The sequence below is a fragment of the Orbicella franksi genome, chromosome 8 (assembly GCF_964199315.1).
Source record: "Orbicella franksi chromosome 8, jaOrbFran1.1, whole genome shotgun sequence".
NCBI lineage: Eukaryota > Metazoa > Cnidaria > Anthozoa > Scleractinia > Merulinidae > Orbicella > Orbicella franksi.
Genome location: NC_138152.1, coordinates 20,423,654 through 20,441,321, shown reverse-complemented (window position 1 = coordinate 20,441,321; position 17,668 = coordinate 20,423,654). Strand labels below are relative to the sequence as shown.

At 40.1% G+C, this 17,668-nt stretch overlaps 2 protein-coding genes across 2 annotated transcripts; both read right to left on the bottom strand.

Annotated features, from left to right (window-relative positions):
* Window positions 1-4,287: 4,287 nt before the first annotated feature.
* On the bottom strand, window positions 4,288-14,370 carry LOC145494591 (33 kDa inner dynein arm light chain, axonemal). The gene is made up of 9 exons (XM_081474109.1): window positions 13,948-14,370; window positions 13,382-13,536; window positions 11,628-11,709; window positions 10,694-10,781; window positions 10,080-10,137; window positions 8,510-8,566; window positions 8,124-8,187; window positions 6,512-6,676; window positions 4,288-4,671 (listed from the first exon to the last, which is right to left on the bottom strand). Exons 1-9 carry the CDS (start codon window positions 14,026-14,028, stop codon window positions 4,633-4,635), a joined length of 789 nt encoding a protein of 262 aa, XP_081330235.1. The 5' UTR covers window positions 14,029-14,370; the 3' UTR covers window positions 4,288-4,632.
* A 1,252-nt stretch (window positions 14,371-15,622) lies between these two features.
* On the bottom strand, window positions 15,623-17,612 carry LOC145495064 (uncharacterized). The gene is made up of 2 exons (XM_081474640.1): window positions 17,528-17,612; window positions 15,623-17,337 (listed from the first exon to the last, which is right to left on the bottom strand). The coding sequence occupies exon 2, from the start codon at window positions 17,319-17,321 to the stop codon at window positions 16,566-16,568; it is 756 nt and encodes a 251-aa protein (XP_081330766.1). The 5' UTR covers window positions 17,322-17,337; window positions 17,528-17,612; the 3' UTR covers window positions 15,623-16,565.
* Between the last annotated feature and the right edge of the window lie 56 nt (window positions 17,613-17,668).

The following is a 17,668-nucleotide window of genomic DNA, read 5'->3' as shown; positions in this document are numbered from 1 at the left end:
TAGAAACAAGTACAGATGACAGATGTTTCTTCTCTCCAGCGATTACTGATGGTTTGGTCACGAGACGTTTAGCCCGGTCGTACAGACACTTCACAATACCGCGCTTTACTGACTGAGGGTGGTGTGAATCATACGCTAGGTACTGATCAGTATATCGTCGCCAAGATTGAGTCAGCAGTCAGGCCACTAGATGCGGAGCGAGCAGACAGAGTCAGGAGATCCGTCAACACCATCCTTCAACAGGCACAACCACCCACGTCCAACATCACGAAGGAACAGCAGGAGACTCTTAAAAGCCTAAAAGAGGACAACTCCATCATGGTCCTTCCGGCCGACAAAGGACGCGCCAGCGTAATCCTGGACGCTGACACATACCACGCAAAAATGTCAGCGCTAATTGATTCCGGACCGTACCAGCTGCTCAACAAAGATCCGACAAACCGCTTGACCCGGAAGCTATCTGAGAAGCTGCCAATCCTGAAACGGAGTGGGCACATATCAGAGGCGGTTTATAATAAGATCAGACCCCGACACAAACAACCACCTAGAATCTATGGTTTGCCGAAGATCCACAAGGCCGACACACCGCTTAGGCCAATTGTGTCGTGTGTCAACACCTTTGCATACGACCTGTCTGCTTTCTTGGCTAACGTATTATCTCTTGCAGGTAACTCGAACTTCACAGTGAAGAACTCAACTGACTTCGCCTCCACCATCGCCAGTGAAGAGATCCAGGACCACGAGATCATGGTGTCTTTCGACGTAGAGTCATTGTTTACCAACGTACCGATCGAGGGCGCCGTACAAGCCGCGCTACAAAAAATGGAGAACGACGCAGGCCTGGCTGACCGTACGACACTTACACCAGTTCAAATCGCGGACCTCTTGGATTTCGTATTAAGATCTACGTACTTCCAGTACAACGGATCGATTTACGAACAACGAGACGGCGCAGCCATGGGGAGCCATGGGGAGCCCTGTATCCGCGGCCATTGCCAATCTCTACATGGAGATATTTGAAGAACAAGCAATAGAGTCCGTACCTTGCAAGCCTAAGATCTGGAAACGCTACGTAGATGATACTTTCACCATCCTGGATCGGGATAGAGTTGACGTCTTCCTGCAACACCTGAACAGTCAACAACCATCAATACGTTTCACCATGGAGATCGAGAACAACAACAAGATCGCCTTTCTCGACACGTCAGTTTACAGAGAACCTGATGACCGCCTTACCCACCAGTGTCTACAGGAAACCAACACATACTGATCAGTACCTAGCGTGTGATTCACACCAGCCTCAGTCAGTAAAGCGCGGTATTGTGAAGTGTCTATACGACTGGGCTAAACGTCTCGTGACCAAACCATCAGTAATCGCTGGAGAGAAGAAACATCTGTCGTCTGTACTTATTTCTAACGGCTATCCCTCCTCTTTTGTACAGAAGATCACAAAGGCACGAACAACCCCAAGAAGAGAGCTTGTCGCGGAATTTAAATCCACCGCCGTTTTACCTCTAGTCTCCTCCGCAGCCGTTTTTTGTGTTTGTGGTTTGTTTGCGCTCTGTTGAACAGACCAATCACATAATAGCAAAGTGTGAATGACGTAAGCTTTCGCGCGAAAAGGTCTGCGGTGCGAACACGCGAGGGATTTCTGGCTTTTGTTTCACGCCGCACGTCGCCAAAAATAGGCGGTGTTCGCAGGTTACGATCATGACGGACGAAAAAAATTGTAAATGAAAGTCCTACGTACAAGTGCTTCATGTGCTCATCGCTATGTTCAGCTATAAATGAGACTATATATTTTCTCCAAATGTCAAATTGTAAGCGTCAATCAAGGGCCAAACGCTTCCTACAGATTGTAATCAGGCCGGAAAGAGCGGCATTCAGAACTCGATGTCAACAAATCGAGCGAAGCTACTTGATTTCCTGGTTCCTTTATTAAGTTAAAATAGATATCTTCCTTCTCGACAGTAATTTTTGGAGTTGAAAGCTTCTAATAATTAACTTGAACTTTGAAGAGTCTTCAGCTACATAGAAAGCTCGTGCAAGCGTCGCCGGTATTTTTCGGCGTCCCTAAACAAAAGCCGCAAATCTGTATGTTTATTTGTGACATCTCCCACGACGGGATACAAAGATAAAAAACATTCCCTGATTGGACAAGTTTCAAAGGGCGAATTTGGCGCGAAAACGTTCTTGAAAATGGAACGGAAGCGGTGATTGGCTAATTTCGTGAAAGGAATGTTGTTCGGATGTGAGCAGCCGTTTCTTTGGGGGGAGCGTTGCGTGACATCCCAAAAAACGGCTGCGGAGGAGACTATTTTACCTCATGTCCAAGGAGTTTCGGAGTCTCTCCGCCGCTGCTAGAACAACAAGGCATTCGCACCGTCTTTAAGTCCGACACGACACTTCGGTCACACTTAGTGCGACCAAAGGACACCGTCAATCCGGCTAAACAAGATGGTGTTGTCTACAGGATTCCCTGTGAGTGCGGCAAAGTCTACATTGGGGAAACAGGGAGATCTATGCAGGAGAGGATCAAAGAACACGACAGGGATATACGACTCGCCCGTACCCAGACCTCCGCCGTTTCTGAACACACCCACGAGACCGGCCACTATCCTATCTGGAATGAGGTCAAGTTTATTGATCGAGATCCTCACTGGTACACAGGTAGGGTCAAGGAAGCTATTCACATAAGACTTCACCCTAACAACATCAACTGGGATAGTGGAATTGAAATTCCTGAAGCATGGATACCCACGATCAAGAAACACAACAACAGGAGAACGGTACAACAGCGGACCACTGAGGGAACAGCTACTCGCCGGAACAATGGAACAATAGGAGGATCGAAATGCACCAATCACAGCCGACCTTTGTGATATAATTGATACCGTGCAATCAGTCGACCTTATCGCCTGAAGAAGACTAGGAGTAAGCAGTCAAAACGTCGCGATCTACATCTCAAGTGACTACATCGTGAGACAAACGATAATACACTTTATTATTGAAATTAACGTCCTAGCATAAAAACGGCCAATCATTCACGTCGTAAGTTCCAAATACCCATTGGGAGAACAAACCAGCCTGATGTGTCAACAAAGCAGATTAGTTTCCGTACCCAAATTCGGCCAAAAATCGGGCGATATCAACTCAATGACTTGATATCACTGGAAATAGGACAGTCCAGTTTCTGCGAATAACGCAATGGTGATAAGCTATCGGCTTTTTGGTCTATCTTTGAAGCCTTACATTGCGACGATCAATCAGGAAAGTCTTGTTTTGACATTTGAGACTTTACTCGATACAAACAAGGCCCGGATAAAATTGGTACCCGTGACCATTGGTAGTCCGAGTAATGGTGAAAATCGACAGCGGTACCATTAACATAGCTGTACCAAAACTCCCTTAACTTGAAAGTAGCTGAACCAATCGCTTTGAAAACATATATACCCTGAGAGATAGCTTACATGTACAGGTCGCCTGCTACATACCGCCGGAAAAATTAGTAGCAACCGAAAATTCGAAATAGAACTTCATAAGCGACACAAAAACAATTTTCAACTTCTTACCCGACTATCAATTTCAAGGGGTTACTCAACTCCTAAAATGTGCGACAAGCTTCCCAAGCAAGTAGTTTCCCCTGGGGAATTGTGTGCGTGCTGACCTGCTTACTCAGGTCCTGTCCACACTATGCCGGAGAAGTTTAAAAACGGCGGTTTCACTCTGAAAACCCATCAAATGTTTTCCGTCCACACTACGCCGGAGAAATTTGAAAACGCAGCAATCACCGGCCATTTTGGATTTTTTGTTTGAGGAAAACTCAGACAGGGAAGTCACATGAAAAGCTCCGCTTTGTTTTCCGTCCACACTAAAACCCAAAGCCGGTATTTTCAAATTCCTCCAGTATGAAGAGCGTTTTCGAAAAGCTCTTCTTTCGTGACGGATTAGTGTGGACGGTAGCCGTAACCGTAGAAATAAAGCTGCGTTTTCAAAATTCTCCAGCGTAGTGTGGAAGGGGCCTTGGGATGGGTACTCTCTTCTACGCTTCCAACGCGCGTTTGCACTCGCACTTCGCGGAGGAGAGAAGGCTAGGCAGTCATTTGACAAATAACCTAACTGTGTAAAAGCCATATTGGAGAGGTAGAGGAAGGGTGGAAAGAGGGAAATATTTCCCCAACCTCCTCTTTCGTACTTCCCCCCCCCCCCCCCTCCACCACCACCTCACGATGACACTAACGTTTACTACATAAACAGTTCGCGAAACAACTGTTTGTCATTTTAACATACAAATTTATTACGCTGTAAGTTAGTGTAACTTAACTTGACATTTTCAAGTTAATTATGTATACAGTTAAGCAGTTTGTGACTTCCAAAATGATGCTGAGGCAAACATGACTTAATATGTAGTTACAACCAAAATCGTCTTAACAACCAAACCGTTAACTAAATGTCTGATCATTTTACAAACTCGCAGGGGCTTGCATATTTTGTGTTACATGTCAGAAAGTAAGGTTATCGACTACGTAGAACGAATTAAAGCTTATTTGTTATTTTGAATAACAATGGCAAACTATTGCATGTTTACAAAATATACACTGCCAAGATAATACAATCAAGTTAAAAACGAAGTTACTTCTTGGTAGGAGCAATGATGCCTTCAAGTTGGGTCTGAAAGATCAATATTATTAAAACATTAGCAAAACAATGATTTTGTATTCAAGAGAAAAAGAGCAGTCAAAACTTTGGTTAAAAAGACGTACATCGAATCAGCTGCTTTAATATTCTTTCCTTGGTCAAGAAGTTTAACTCGTGTTTACAGAAAGCCCTGCAGTGTTTCAACTTAGTAGTTGCTATAAAACTGCGATAAGGCCTTCTTATTTTTCGAACGCCTTATCCCAGGTAAGGCTCTTGCTCGTTTTACATTTTCCCGCTAGGGTAGCAAGCAATGCGAGACAATAGACGGGTCCCTCTAGAGCTACTCGCCAGAAGTATATCACCTGAGTAACTAGTCTGGAGAAAATACCAGGACGTCAATATGTTCTCCTTTTTAAAAACGCCCTGCGCGACAAACACGCGATTTTAAAAACAACGTTGCGCGTCAGAACGAAAACATGACGTGAATACTCCTTGTTCTTTAAACGTGTTGTGCAACTTGTAAACGCATGATTCTACAGATAATGTAGCGCGTGGAAAAGCAAACACGACGCCGGACCTGTATATTCCTTGTTCTATAAAGCCTGGTTCACACTAGCGACATAACGGCATAATCCCTTATGTCGGTAATGTGAACATTAGCCTCTTCCAGGCGTTCAGTGGCGAAGTGCGAAAAGCAGCTTCGCGTCCTCTCGCCGCGCTATTTTTATTTTTTCGCGCGCTGTTTTTGGCGCTGGGCCCAAACTAACCGAACGCTTGGAAGAGGCAGACTTTTTTAAAAAAATGAAGAAGAAACACTTGTTGCGGTAATTCTGTTTCTTTTCTTCGACAGAACGACAGTTGGAAAAGATCAGGTTTTTCCTTATGTCGTTATCTTCATGCTGTTATGTCATTATGTCAGGATGTTCACACTGCCAACATAACGACATAACATCCTTACGTCGTTATGCTAATATGTCGTTATGTCACTAGTGTGAACTAAGGGGACTTCGCGACAAACGCACGAATCTAGCCTTAAGGGCCCATTAACCGCGCGCGTTGCTAAGGAGGTGAAATTTCACTCCCGGTTACTCACGTGAGCCTGAGCGCGGGAAATAAAAACACCTCAATAACTTCCAAATTCGCTTACATTTTAGATGTTTTTCTTTGTGTTTCTCAAAATGCAAAGTAAAAAAAAAGTACAAGCAAAGACAAAATAAGAAAAAGACAGAAAAACAAGAGCAACAGAAAGAGAAAAACTAACTCCTCGTGGCTTTGTTTGATCTTACCGAAGTGCGCTGGTAGTGTAAATTGCGCACGCGCTGATAGGGTTTTTTCCAATATATATCGGCCGCACTTCCGGTTTCTTTAAATGCTAAAGGAAACGCGGTTTTTCATTAAATCCAGCCTTTTTCGACGGGTTTCGATTAAAGCCAACGTTGGAAAGATAGCTATGCATTCTTTTTTCAAAATCATGCTTTTTTTTCAGAAAATTACGAATTTTTTAATATTTTGAAATTCTCTCAAAATCTGCCCTTTTAAAAATGAAACAAAATCTATGCATAGCGTAATGAGGATTTAAATTAAAATATTAAATCAATGAAAAAAATCCCGATAAAGCAATTTGCCTGGGAGCCTTTGCGTTTTTTCAGTATTAGTCACATGACCATGGGCGTGGCCTGATGACGTCATCATTAGTGTTACTGATCATGAAAAAGTTAAAACACATGAAATAACTCTGAACTAACCAAAAATGATGAGGTTATATGAAAATAAATTTTCCTTAGCAACGGCTCGAAAAGATCGGTTAATGGGCCCTTAATGTAGCGCGCGAGAAAGAAAACGTATTCAATACCAAACAATGTAAAGTGCGTACCTTGAGCTGTTGGTTAGTCCTCTTTAGGAACTGAATTTCCTCGGCATGTTTTTTCTCCTCCACAGCCCTTCTCTCTGCCTCTCGTTTCTCGATGGCGTCGCACTTGGCTTTCAGTTCATTAACCTGTCGTTCAAGGTCTCGCTTATCTCCTTCCAGTTCTTGAATCTACAAGTAAAGATCAAGGTTAAAACGTCAGTTCAATTGGATAAAGGCTTTGACACGTACACCTTTCTTTTCTGACCACATACGGTAGTAATTTAAGAGTCAGTGAAATGTGCAAATTAATGAAAACATAACATTTTTAACATCGTTTCTTCCACAGTTTGTTTGTTTGTTTGTTTGTCTGTTTGTTTACTCGGCATCACTTCTTAGCAGATGTAACTTACAGCTTGATCAATGACGTAATGTGTTATGAAGGTTGTTTGTTAGTTACAAAACTGTACATTCATCATTTCATCTACATGTACATGTATTTCAAAATACATGTAGAATTTTGCTAGCAACTCTAAATGTCTTTTTTTTCAACTTCGGTCTTAATTGTACATGATCATTTCCTATCACACACTAGAAGCCACTTAGTTGTTTTTTCAGTACTGGAAATCCGCGAATCTGATTGGTTGAACTTTCATCGTTTTCTATTCGCCTACGCTACAGACAACGATCCCGCGCGCTGCTCTTGAAACTGAAAAATATTTTTAATTTTAGGCTTAAAATACAGGAAATTGTAGGTTTTATTCTTTGGAGTGTCTACTAAAACAATTAGACTACTCGCCCTTGTTTTCTCTGAACGAATAGCCAACTCGGCTAAGCCTCGAGCTCGTTGACTATTCACTCACAGAAAACCTAATTGTTGACTGGAAAACACTCCGTAGGAAAACCTGCTATGACTGTAGAAACACAGAACTACAGTGTAGTGTCAGGTGTTACCATCATGATCACAATAGCAAAGGGAATTTAAAACATTTTGCCAGTCAAAATATGACTGGGCAAGTTTGGGAGAATATGAGAAAGCTGAGGAAAAACCCAAGTGCAGCTTATGTCCCTCCAGCACTTCTCGTTCTCCCTTAATTTCAGACTCGTTTCTATATGAAACACGGAAAACTTCTCCTATTTCTTAATTGTTATGACAGTTACAAGTTTGCACTTATACATTAGTTGAAAGCTCTCAACGAGCGTTTTACTCTACAGCAAAATCTATCCTTGTTTAGATGTATACAGTTCTAACTTACTCTTATACACCTGTAGAAACATGAGTAAAAGTTTGGGAAGAACAAGAAATGCCATGGGAACATAACCTGTTGGCATCTGTTTTCACAACTTCTCTGAATGCTCCCACATTTTCACGAGCTTACTTATCGCACAATCATTACATTAACAGTTTGTGCTAGTTCTGTGTCTTCTACTGGAGTTACAATACATTGCTGTTGACACAAACTTTCATGCAGGGTGCTTTCGAAACCTTAACTGATGTAAGCCCATGTCTTTGGGTGGGGTTCAGTAGGTATTGTTCTAGAGGGATATTTTCACCTGAGGTGTGCAGGGCTCATTTTCAGGGGGGGTGGAGTGCTTGTTGTTGGGAGTTTACGGTTTCAGCGCCACCCTATGAACAAACCTTTCTTTCCATGTCTGCTTTCCCTTGTTCAGCCTGCAATGCTTTCCTCATACCAAATGCAACACTGTGTAGAAAAACATTCAAGTGTTCAGACAACAATCACCACTCAATGTTTCAAGCCTGATGACATTTCCAAGTGTCCATGAGGCTTACATGTGCATTTGTATATTACTCAGACTAATTTTTATAGCTTTGATAAAAACCAGGTACAAATATTCATATTCCACCTTGATGGAATGCTGTATGGTTTCCTGACAACATTTGTCTAATTAACTGAGCTTCGCATAAATTTTGAGCTTTGCATTAAGTAGAATAATATATTTAGCAGTACCGGTAATTTCCAAATGACCTGGTGGCAAATCTGAAGTATACTGTATTTTACTTGCCTGCTTTCATACAGGGTTTGATAGGCAGCAATTGTCATCCTTATCTCATCACGCACTCTAAAGTAACAATTAAAACCCAATTAGAAATAATTATATTGCATTGATGAATAAGTTATTACTCTACACGGTATTTAATAATCATGATATTAATATTAATAAAATTAATACTATTATATAAACACCAATGAAATACCAGGATTTTTCCTTTTACTAAAAAATCATATCTTCATAGTGCACAGTGAAGATACTATTTTTATATTTCACACTGTGAAGATATCATTCCTTTTTGATAACATTTTTCTTTTGTCCCTTTAACTACACTAAAGGTTACTTTAAACCTTCGCGGGAGTCCTCCAGAAAAAAATTCGTATGCGTGCTGTTTTCAAAGAAACTCCCACAAACTATATATCAACAGAAAGGTTATAAAATGTAGAATTCAATGAAATTATGTTTTGTTTTGGATTTCGCTTTCCAAAGGCAGCAGAGGCCGTCAACTCCAAAATGACTGACTGACGTTCCAGCGAATTAGTCAGGTATCAAATGCGATCGTTCATGCAAAATAACTGTGCAGTGTTTATCACAAAGCCTTAATCTCCAAAAACTTGTCAGCATTTTCTTTTATTTCTATTGGTTATCTTTTTATAGATCTGTCAAGTTCGACTATCAAAAAAGTCACATAACCTGTTACGTTAAAGGCCACCACAAGGAAAGTATTTAAAATAAAGGTATTCGCCGACACGCTTTTGTTCCATATCTATCAGTGAATGTTCTGACCAAATTTCATGGAAAACCGTCAAATCTGCATACCCTATTAATTCATTTAAAGAGAAGGTATTCTCTCGAAAAACGAGTGCGAGTTTTCGCCTTCTAAAGATTTATAAACACATCACGCCTTCACAGAGGAATGTGTCAACCTGAAAAGCCGCGAGCCAATGAAATAACAGAACCCCTAGCGTTCACAGTATGCAAACTTGTGCTTTGCGGACATTAATTTTCTCAACCAAAAAAAAATTGACCAATGTAGCCCTGCGAAGGTTTGAAGTAACCTTAAATGATCGAAACATCTTCAGATCTTCTTCAGTCGTCTTCAGTAATCTTCAGAAAATGTTCGGAAATGTTCGGAAAATGTTCAGAAGCATGCGTGTGGCCTTCGGAACAATTTTGGAAAATCTTCAGAAAATCATCAAAAACATTGTCATTAGTATGCTTATAATAAAGAATATTAAGTGCCTGCTTGTGGATACGAATTTTATCTTCTTGTGTTCAACTCGATATCTCATGAGTGAGCACAGCGAACAAGTGAGATATTGAGTTGAACATGAGAATTGCGAAGATAAAATTCGTATCCACGCGCAGGCATGTAATATCCTCTATTTAATTGATGTTGATATTAGATCAGACACTGGGCTGCAAGTTACATACATACACGTGCAGGAAATTACCTCCCAGATATAAGGATCTGTGTCCAGCAACAAAAACACAATAATGGGGGAGGAGGCAGGCTAGAGAGAATGATGTTTAGATAGTAGAAGAATTAAAAACTTGTAGTTTGTAATATAAGCAATAGTACCTCAACAGCAAGAGACCACGTTCAGCACAATTAATTGTCACTTGACGAATCAGCTCATCTGGAAAATAATTCACATGTCAGTATCACTTAATTCAAACAATTATTAAGGTGGCACCTAAAAAATCAGTGGCTATAACTCCTTTCCACAGACCTTTTTTAATTTAGAAAATGCAAAAGTTACATCTTATTAATATGCTTATAAAAAATTGGTCACTGTGCTCATTTTTGAGTTACAAGCACTTCACGCTAAAATTAAGGGTGTTTTTAACAGGTTGTATTGTTGCTGTCAGTGGTAATCTATTGAACAAAAAAGGATGACTACAACATGTTTAAAGTACCAGTGACTGGGCATTTCTGTGATGCCATTACTACAAGATCATCTGACAAAGAGTGGTAGTATTGAACCATCTAAGTATAACTGCTGGAGAGAGCTGGAAACTTATTTTACGTCAGCCAACTTAAGTAACATGATTACATATTTTTCAAAGACTACCGACCATTTTGGCCTTTTCAGTTATTTTACGTTACATACTAAGAGCTCAATTACAGTACTGTAATGTGCAGCACATACATGCAGGTTCAGTAAAGTTTATTCCAACAGTCAGATAACTCACCAAAACACTGTGAGTAAAGTTCTCTCCTCACAGGACAAATCCCTGTTTCCCTTGCTTGTCGCTGCTGAAGACGCATGTCAAGTTGTTCCTAAACAAATGATACCAAACTTATCAATTTAAATGATGATGAATGGGTTCCTTCAATGGTCACAAGTTTGCAAAATGCATGTAAAGCAACTCCCAAATGAATCATATTTGAAATGTGTCGCCAAAAAACCGAAGCTTTTTATACTAAAATACAAAAAGTTTGACAAAATAGTCTTATACCAGACCTACAATTTTGGTTCAACTTCCAGTTTGATTTAAATCTGTTTTTGAAATTTTGATTCAACTGATCACCTTAGTCTATGAACTACTTATTAAAGGCACCTCCCCAGCCAAAACTTTTCAATCAACACAGAAGCAATATAGTATGCTAGTTGAATAACATTATAATCTATCTAGTACATGCATAACTTGAGAACTGAAATACTACGCTCATCATCCACACTTCATCTTAACCTAAAGACCTATGGATCCATAGCATTTTCTGTCTCAGCTCCAGAACCTTGGAACAAAGCTACTCAATGATATACGTTCATGTGATAAATCAAGTCTTTTCAAACTCAAGACGTATCTTTTCAAAAATTATTATTTTAATAGCTAGAAATAATTTAAAATTTATTTTCATTGTTCTCTGTATTTTTATCTCATAGAACTTTCCTTTTAGTTCTTTTACTTTTGTAAAGTGCTAAGAACAGATCTGGATAGGCGCTTTAAAAACATATATTTATCATCATCATCATCATCATCATCATTATTCTGCTGATCTAATTCTCCAGTCAGCAGTATGCCTGCTCCCATGCATTGAAAATGATAATAATAGTCAATCTTGGATTGCTTCCCTACATTGAAGTTGACTGCTGTTTGCCCTGGATATAACTGCCTTACATACCTGCAGATTGACAACATCTAGTCTTGTAGCTGGGGTACTAGACACTTGTTGTACCCACAACTGACCATTTTCTGTCCATTCTCTGAAAGACAACATAAATTTTACATGGATTAAAACATGCAGGCATGATGAAATTATTTTAAAGCCATATTCAGTTTTTATTAGGTGACTTTACAGGTATATTCGACTCACAGGCCACCAAAGGAGATTGTAAATATAATTTACATAAAAGTATTATTTTATAAATTATTTAAATAATAAATTTGCACTTATTTTTTAATGAATTTGGGTTTTTAAACATGCATTCTGACTGCATTGGCTGTACAGTAGCTTGAAGGCCAATATTAACGGTCAACCTTCAAGCCAGTGGCATCTAAGAAATTTAATGAGCTGATGAGGGAGGAGGGTTCCTCAATTTTGGCAACAATCCTTAGGAGCCCTGGGTCAGGTTTTGAAATGCAGGTTGATCAGAGGGGTGTAAAAGTCAGTTTCTTTTGTTTTTGTTTTTGTTTTTGGTTTTGTTTCTGTTTTTGTTTTTTTCAAAATTGACTTGCAAGGACCAGTAACTGTTTTTGCTTTTCATCATTGGCATCTGGGTTAAGCTGCCTGGAGCCTTTTGATAGGTTTAAGCTGTGATTAGAGATGCCTCATCAGAGGTCTATGCAAGAGGAAGGGTAAGGCTGAGTGACTGGCTGGCCCTTGGCAGTTCACTTAGTGTTTTGCTGAATCCGATTAGATGCAGTTTACTATATTTGGAAGTGCTCTCAAGGTTTTGCTGCACAACAGCAATCTATCTTGCCATGAAAATGTGATTTGTTGACAATTTGTTGTATAATATACAATTAATTACAGGTCCCAAGGAAAAACATCGTATTTTGTTTTCCCAAGAATCTCCAGGATTCAAGACAGAACAAAACTAACTGTCTTCCAAGGGAGGGACCAGTAATTAGTATTTTGTTTTATTATATGCATGTGTCTCACAAGGACTGGGAACTACCAAATTCACAAATTTGATTGGCTGAAATCGATATTGACTGCGGTCTAGATTTTCCCATCTAGAGCGGCATCTAGACCGGTTTCATTTTGCGTTGAAAAAGTAGCAAACTAAAATACAAAAATGTTCACCATTTTTTTTTATTTTCTGCTCAATCATTTATGGAAGTGCCAAAAAGCCTGACAACGAAAAAAAAGTAAAGAGGACAAGCAAATCTTGGCAGGTTTAAGTTAAGCTCATCTCCGTTTGCAAGCAAAATGTTAGCAAACCAGTTACATTAAACAAATTAAAGTTTTCTTCTTTGCCATATAATAAACATCTTATTAACCAAGCTAAGTCGCTCTGTATGGGAAAATCTTGACCTCAGTCGTGTGTACAGACCTCACTGTGTTCGGTCTGTACTCACGACCTTGGTCAAGATTCTCCCATACAGATCTCCTGCTCAGTTAATAAGAGCTAAATATAGATGCAGTTGAGTGTAAAGTAATAAAGCAAGAAGAATTACTCCAAAGTCAAAGTAACCACTGGTTAGTGGAAGAGTGGGTGACAATAATAATTGCATTAATGTCACCCAACCGGTGACATTTAGGTTTAGCCATTGCCATGTGACCATAAATCAACCAATAATAGTGCAAGTTAGATTACACTACATATAGTCCAGGCCGGGGTTGTTTGAAAGGTTGATAAAGCTATCAACCAGATAAGACCTACAGCATGTAAACAGAGCGTACATAAACAAGCAGATAATACGACCATATACCTGGGTGGCAGAATGGCATTGAGTATCTCATCAGTTTGTTGATTTTTCTGTGCATCCATTGGAGGTAGTTTGTTCGTTCGCGGTGGTTGAGGTACAGGTCCTGCCGCTACAGTTCCTCCGGCACCTTGCTGTTGACTAACTTTGAGGGACCGAGCCTGCAAGTATCGTCGAAGCAAAATATTAAACTTGTTAATACAAATCAGTCTCAAGCGCAGCTCCTTATCAGTTTTGAAAAAGCTTTCATCGGTAAAAAAAGTTTACAGAATCAATCCTTTCAAGGGCATAACATGGCAAATTGAGTTTAAAAAGCCTTGTCCGATCCGCCTCGCTTTGATTACGCAGACGCCAAGAGCCCTACAAACTGTAAGCCTTATAGTATCCCATTTTGCTGTCATGACCCAGGTCGAATTAAATGGTCAACGTGCTCAAACGTCTGCATAGACCAGGTAATGGATGCACAGGCACTTGATGTGATATTAAAAACAAAGAAAGTCGTTAATACAACTTACACTGTACAAAGACAACCGAATTTGTGCAAGTTGCAAAATCAAGGTTTTCTAACTTACTCTTGGTGATTTTTTGTCTGTGTTCCTGCTCACGAGAACTGGGTTATCATATTTTACCAGGGAAGCATTCGGTGGAATCATCTTGCCGATTTGAACACTGAATTTTAGTTCTAAATATCTACAACAAACGACTATGTAGTCCTCTTGCTTGACGATGGAGACGAAACTGTTGTTGCCTTGGAAATAAACCGAGACCACACAAAAAAAAGACTGGGACTTAGTCAATTGTAAAACAGTCGGGATCTGGACTGGACTCAAGCAACTCCTCAATGTAAGAATAATCAAAGATACTTGTAGTAAATCTGATAGCAACAAACTCGCACACTAATTGACAAACAAAACTAATGCATTCACTATTGGTACAGTTATCATCTTCAGGAATATAACCACTGTTTTATCCCTTTTCTCGGATTCCCATGGCTCGTAGTTGTGCTGGAAAACCGAACGATTGTCATTCAGGCTGCTCACCAAGGTGAATTCAGATCTTCAGAGTGCGCATTGATATATATGCTGGTGCTGGCGTGTAAACGTTTAACTACGCAAGACGAATTAGCCGTGATAACTATGGTTTCGTTAACTTCTCTTTATCCCCATATCCTGACCGATAACGGGCATCTTACGATCCATTTCAATCAAATTTTCCTACCCGCGTTGGGATGGCGTTTTTAATACATTCTTCGGCGTGGCACCTTGGCCGCTTGCCAGGCACATGGCCTGGAATTTAAAAAGTCTTGGCGTATCTTCGGCGTGGACGTCTTGCAGAATGCACCCACGGCTGCACAGAACGATTCTCCTTTGAAGAATAAAAATAAAAAAACTGGCCAGTAGATATCCACGCGACAGATCTTTGAGGAGCCAAATTTCGTCATTTTGGCTAAAACTTTACTCAGTGACAGTCCCTAGCGGCTCTGTCAATAAATATTATAAACAGTAATTTTACCATCATGACACAAATTGACGTAAGTTTTTTATGCGTCTGTCCTCTTATTGATCATAAATTGCGTCATAACATTGTCAAAGTGGCTCTGCAGTAAACTTTGACACTGTTATGACGAAATTTGTCATCAATAAGAGGACAGACGCATAAGAAACTTACGTCAATTTGTTTTCTGACAATAACAAGACCCCAAAATGGTCAAATGACGGGAATAAATGAGGGAAAAGACGCCGTAAACTTGCCGTACGCAAAGATAAGTGAATTTTATTCAAAATGACGCGATAATTGTCAATAGCTCTTCTCGCTTTTTGATAAAAGTCCATAAAATCTCATTGGTTAAAAAGTTGACAGTCTGACAGCTGAAAGTGAACTTGAAAGCTTGCATAAATTAAAATTTTACCGGTCTGTACTCTTAGTGATGATAAAAATGAGCCAATCAGCGCGCGAGAAATTAGACAGTTATTGTAAAGTAATAATCGATTCACAAAAACTCAGAAGTTTAGATACTGAAATATTAATATCCTTATAGCCCGGGATGGGGTTACTCCCTAAAATGGCTAATACGGGGAAGCTCCGACCGTAAGGAGTACCTTTTAATTTTCAGGCTTCAGGTATATATAAGAGTAGGGGTCGTACAAGTTGTGGTATACGAAAGGGTCATTCAGGTATTTAAAAGGGATTGGAACAAACGCACCTTACAGATGTATATATGCTTCTGTTTGGATCAAGCTATGCAGATCAATGGTCTTAGTACTTCAATCGGGTAAACTGTAATGCAAGGACCACTCGTACAAACAGCAGAGGAGTGAAGCCGGATCTTGGTTTAGACCAGGATCAGCAGTGTAAAATAAAGCATAAAACCATTTGAAAGGCTGACCGGACGGCTGAAAAGGGGAAATTTAATGCCCATTATTTCGGTTAGACAGGATCGACCTTCTTCAGGGGTTACACTGAAGATTAGTAGACATAGGTACTTTTTTTCAATGAATGGTGTATTGAAGGGGAACCTTTTCTGTCAAAATGGTATAAAAGGGTAAAGGGTTGGACCTCGGCGTGTAGACAACCCATACGAAACTTTGTAGAGTAAAAGCCCCCACCCCCAGCCCCCAGGGTCTGCTAGCTAGGAACCGGTCATGCAGTACACCTCTAGTTGTTTCAATGTGCAAGTGTATATGTTGTACGTCTGTCTCCGCTATGTCATTCCTTGCGTGACATCTCACACAATCCGGAAGTAACTCTGGCGACCAACTGATTAAGCGCCCAAGGAAGTCTTTGTTAAAATTGACTGCACAGCCATTTGTTTGTTTATTTTGGTATTCAAATAAACTCAGGACATCGAAGAAAGAAACCTTGAAAGTCTACATACAGATTATTAGCATTTTAAATTATTTGACCCTGATTGAGCCGTCGATCCACAATATAATTCCCAAAGCTACTTTAGCCTCTTGTAATGATACAATCGCACCTTAGAACATGTTATAATTCCTTACACTACTTCTCTCAACGGACAGCTGAACTACACTGACAAGGCAAAGTCTCACAACATGTCAGTTTACATCAATGTGGTGCTATGTTTTCGGTTAATCAATCAAGAAACTTATGATAAATTTTCAAAACAGCTGGAACCAAGAAACTTTCTGATCAATGCCAAGCTATCCAGCTAGGGGAAGAAGAGGGAAACCTAGTAAAAGTTAGAGCTTAGAAGTTCCCGTTTACTAATTTGAAATTGCAAATTACGTCTCTTGTAGTTTTCCAACGCTTCTTCGATAACCTGAATTTTCCTTTCCAAAGCATATCTCTTCTTTTCTGCTTGCCTTCTGCGTAGAATGGCTGCTTTAATTTTCTCTCTGAGGCCTACAATTCTGGTCTCTTGGTCTGACTGAGGGATCAAATCTTCCTCGGGTGATGGAAATCCTTCAGGCCTTTTCTCTGCCAGATAACGATGAACTGTCAGCTTCTGGCTGATCAAAAATGCTCGATCAATGGCCTTCTGTTCGCGGCGCTCGGCGTTTTCGATCTTAGGCTCTAGGATGGCCACTACTTTCTGCATTCCCTTGTTCATTTTCCTCACTTCCATCGTGTGTTGCTGAGCGTCGTGTAGTTTACGCATCAGTTCCTCTACGTCGATGGCCGATCCTTCCAACACATTTTTAACTCGCCCGTTTTCTCGAAATTTCTCGGCAATTTCTTTCCTGCGACCGTTCTGGTACGCAATACGGCTCTCAATCTTTCTTATTTGCTCTTCAGTATCAGATATTTTTTCCGACATTTCCTTCATTTTAAGCTTGGCGTCATGCTCTCTCCATCTTGCCGCCAATGTCTCTTTCTTAACCTCGTTTACTTTGTCCTCTGTTTCCTTTAAATCTCGTTTTAACTTGTTCATCTTTTCTTGAAACGACTTCATGCTAAACCTTGCAGTCCCTTTCTGGATATCCATGACATCAGAGGACAATCTAACGAAAGAAGGACATAAAAGTCGTCAACAGATTCTTGTCTGTGTTGAACCTCCAGGCCAACTGAACGAGCGTACGTGTACAGAGATCGTGTCAATTTCATTGCGTTATTAGCAGATTGCCTTTTGATTCGATGTAATTACAAAGAAAGGTTTCAAATAACAGTTAATGAATTTGCGCAATTACGTACCTGGTGATGTTTTCTCTAAGAGTTATCCGGAAAGACAGGAAATCTGAAATTGGAGTGGAGTCACTTCATCCAAATTAACGTGAATGCCTTCAGGCGATAGAATATTGAAAATATTTAAGTGACCTCGTGTGAAAGGTCACC

What these genes read in the sequence shown, in the direction of transcription:
- LOC145494591 (XM_081474109.1), bottom strand. Translation starts at nt 14,028, where the DNA reads ATGATTCCACCGAATGCTTCCCTGGTAAAATATGATAACCCAGTTCTC. An exon ending in TAGATGTTGTCAATCTGCAG is followed by an intron (nt 10,782 to 11,627) that starts GTATGTAAGGCA and finishes TCATTTGTTTAG; the next exon opens with GAACAACTTGACATGCGTCT. An exon ending in GGACTAACCAACAGCTCAAG is followed by an intron (nt 4,672 to 6,511) that starts GTACGCACTTTA and finishes TTGATCTTTCAG; the next exon opens with ACCCAACTTGAAGGCATCAT.
- LOC145495064 (XM_081474640.1), bottom strand. Translation starts at nt 17,321, where the DNA reads ATGGATATCCAGAAAGGGACTGCAAGGTTTAGCATGAAGTCGTTTCAA.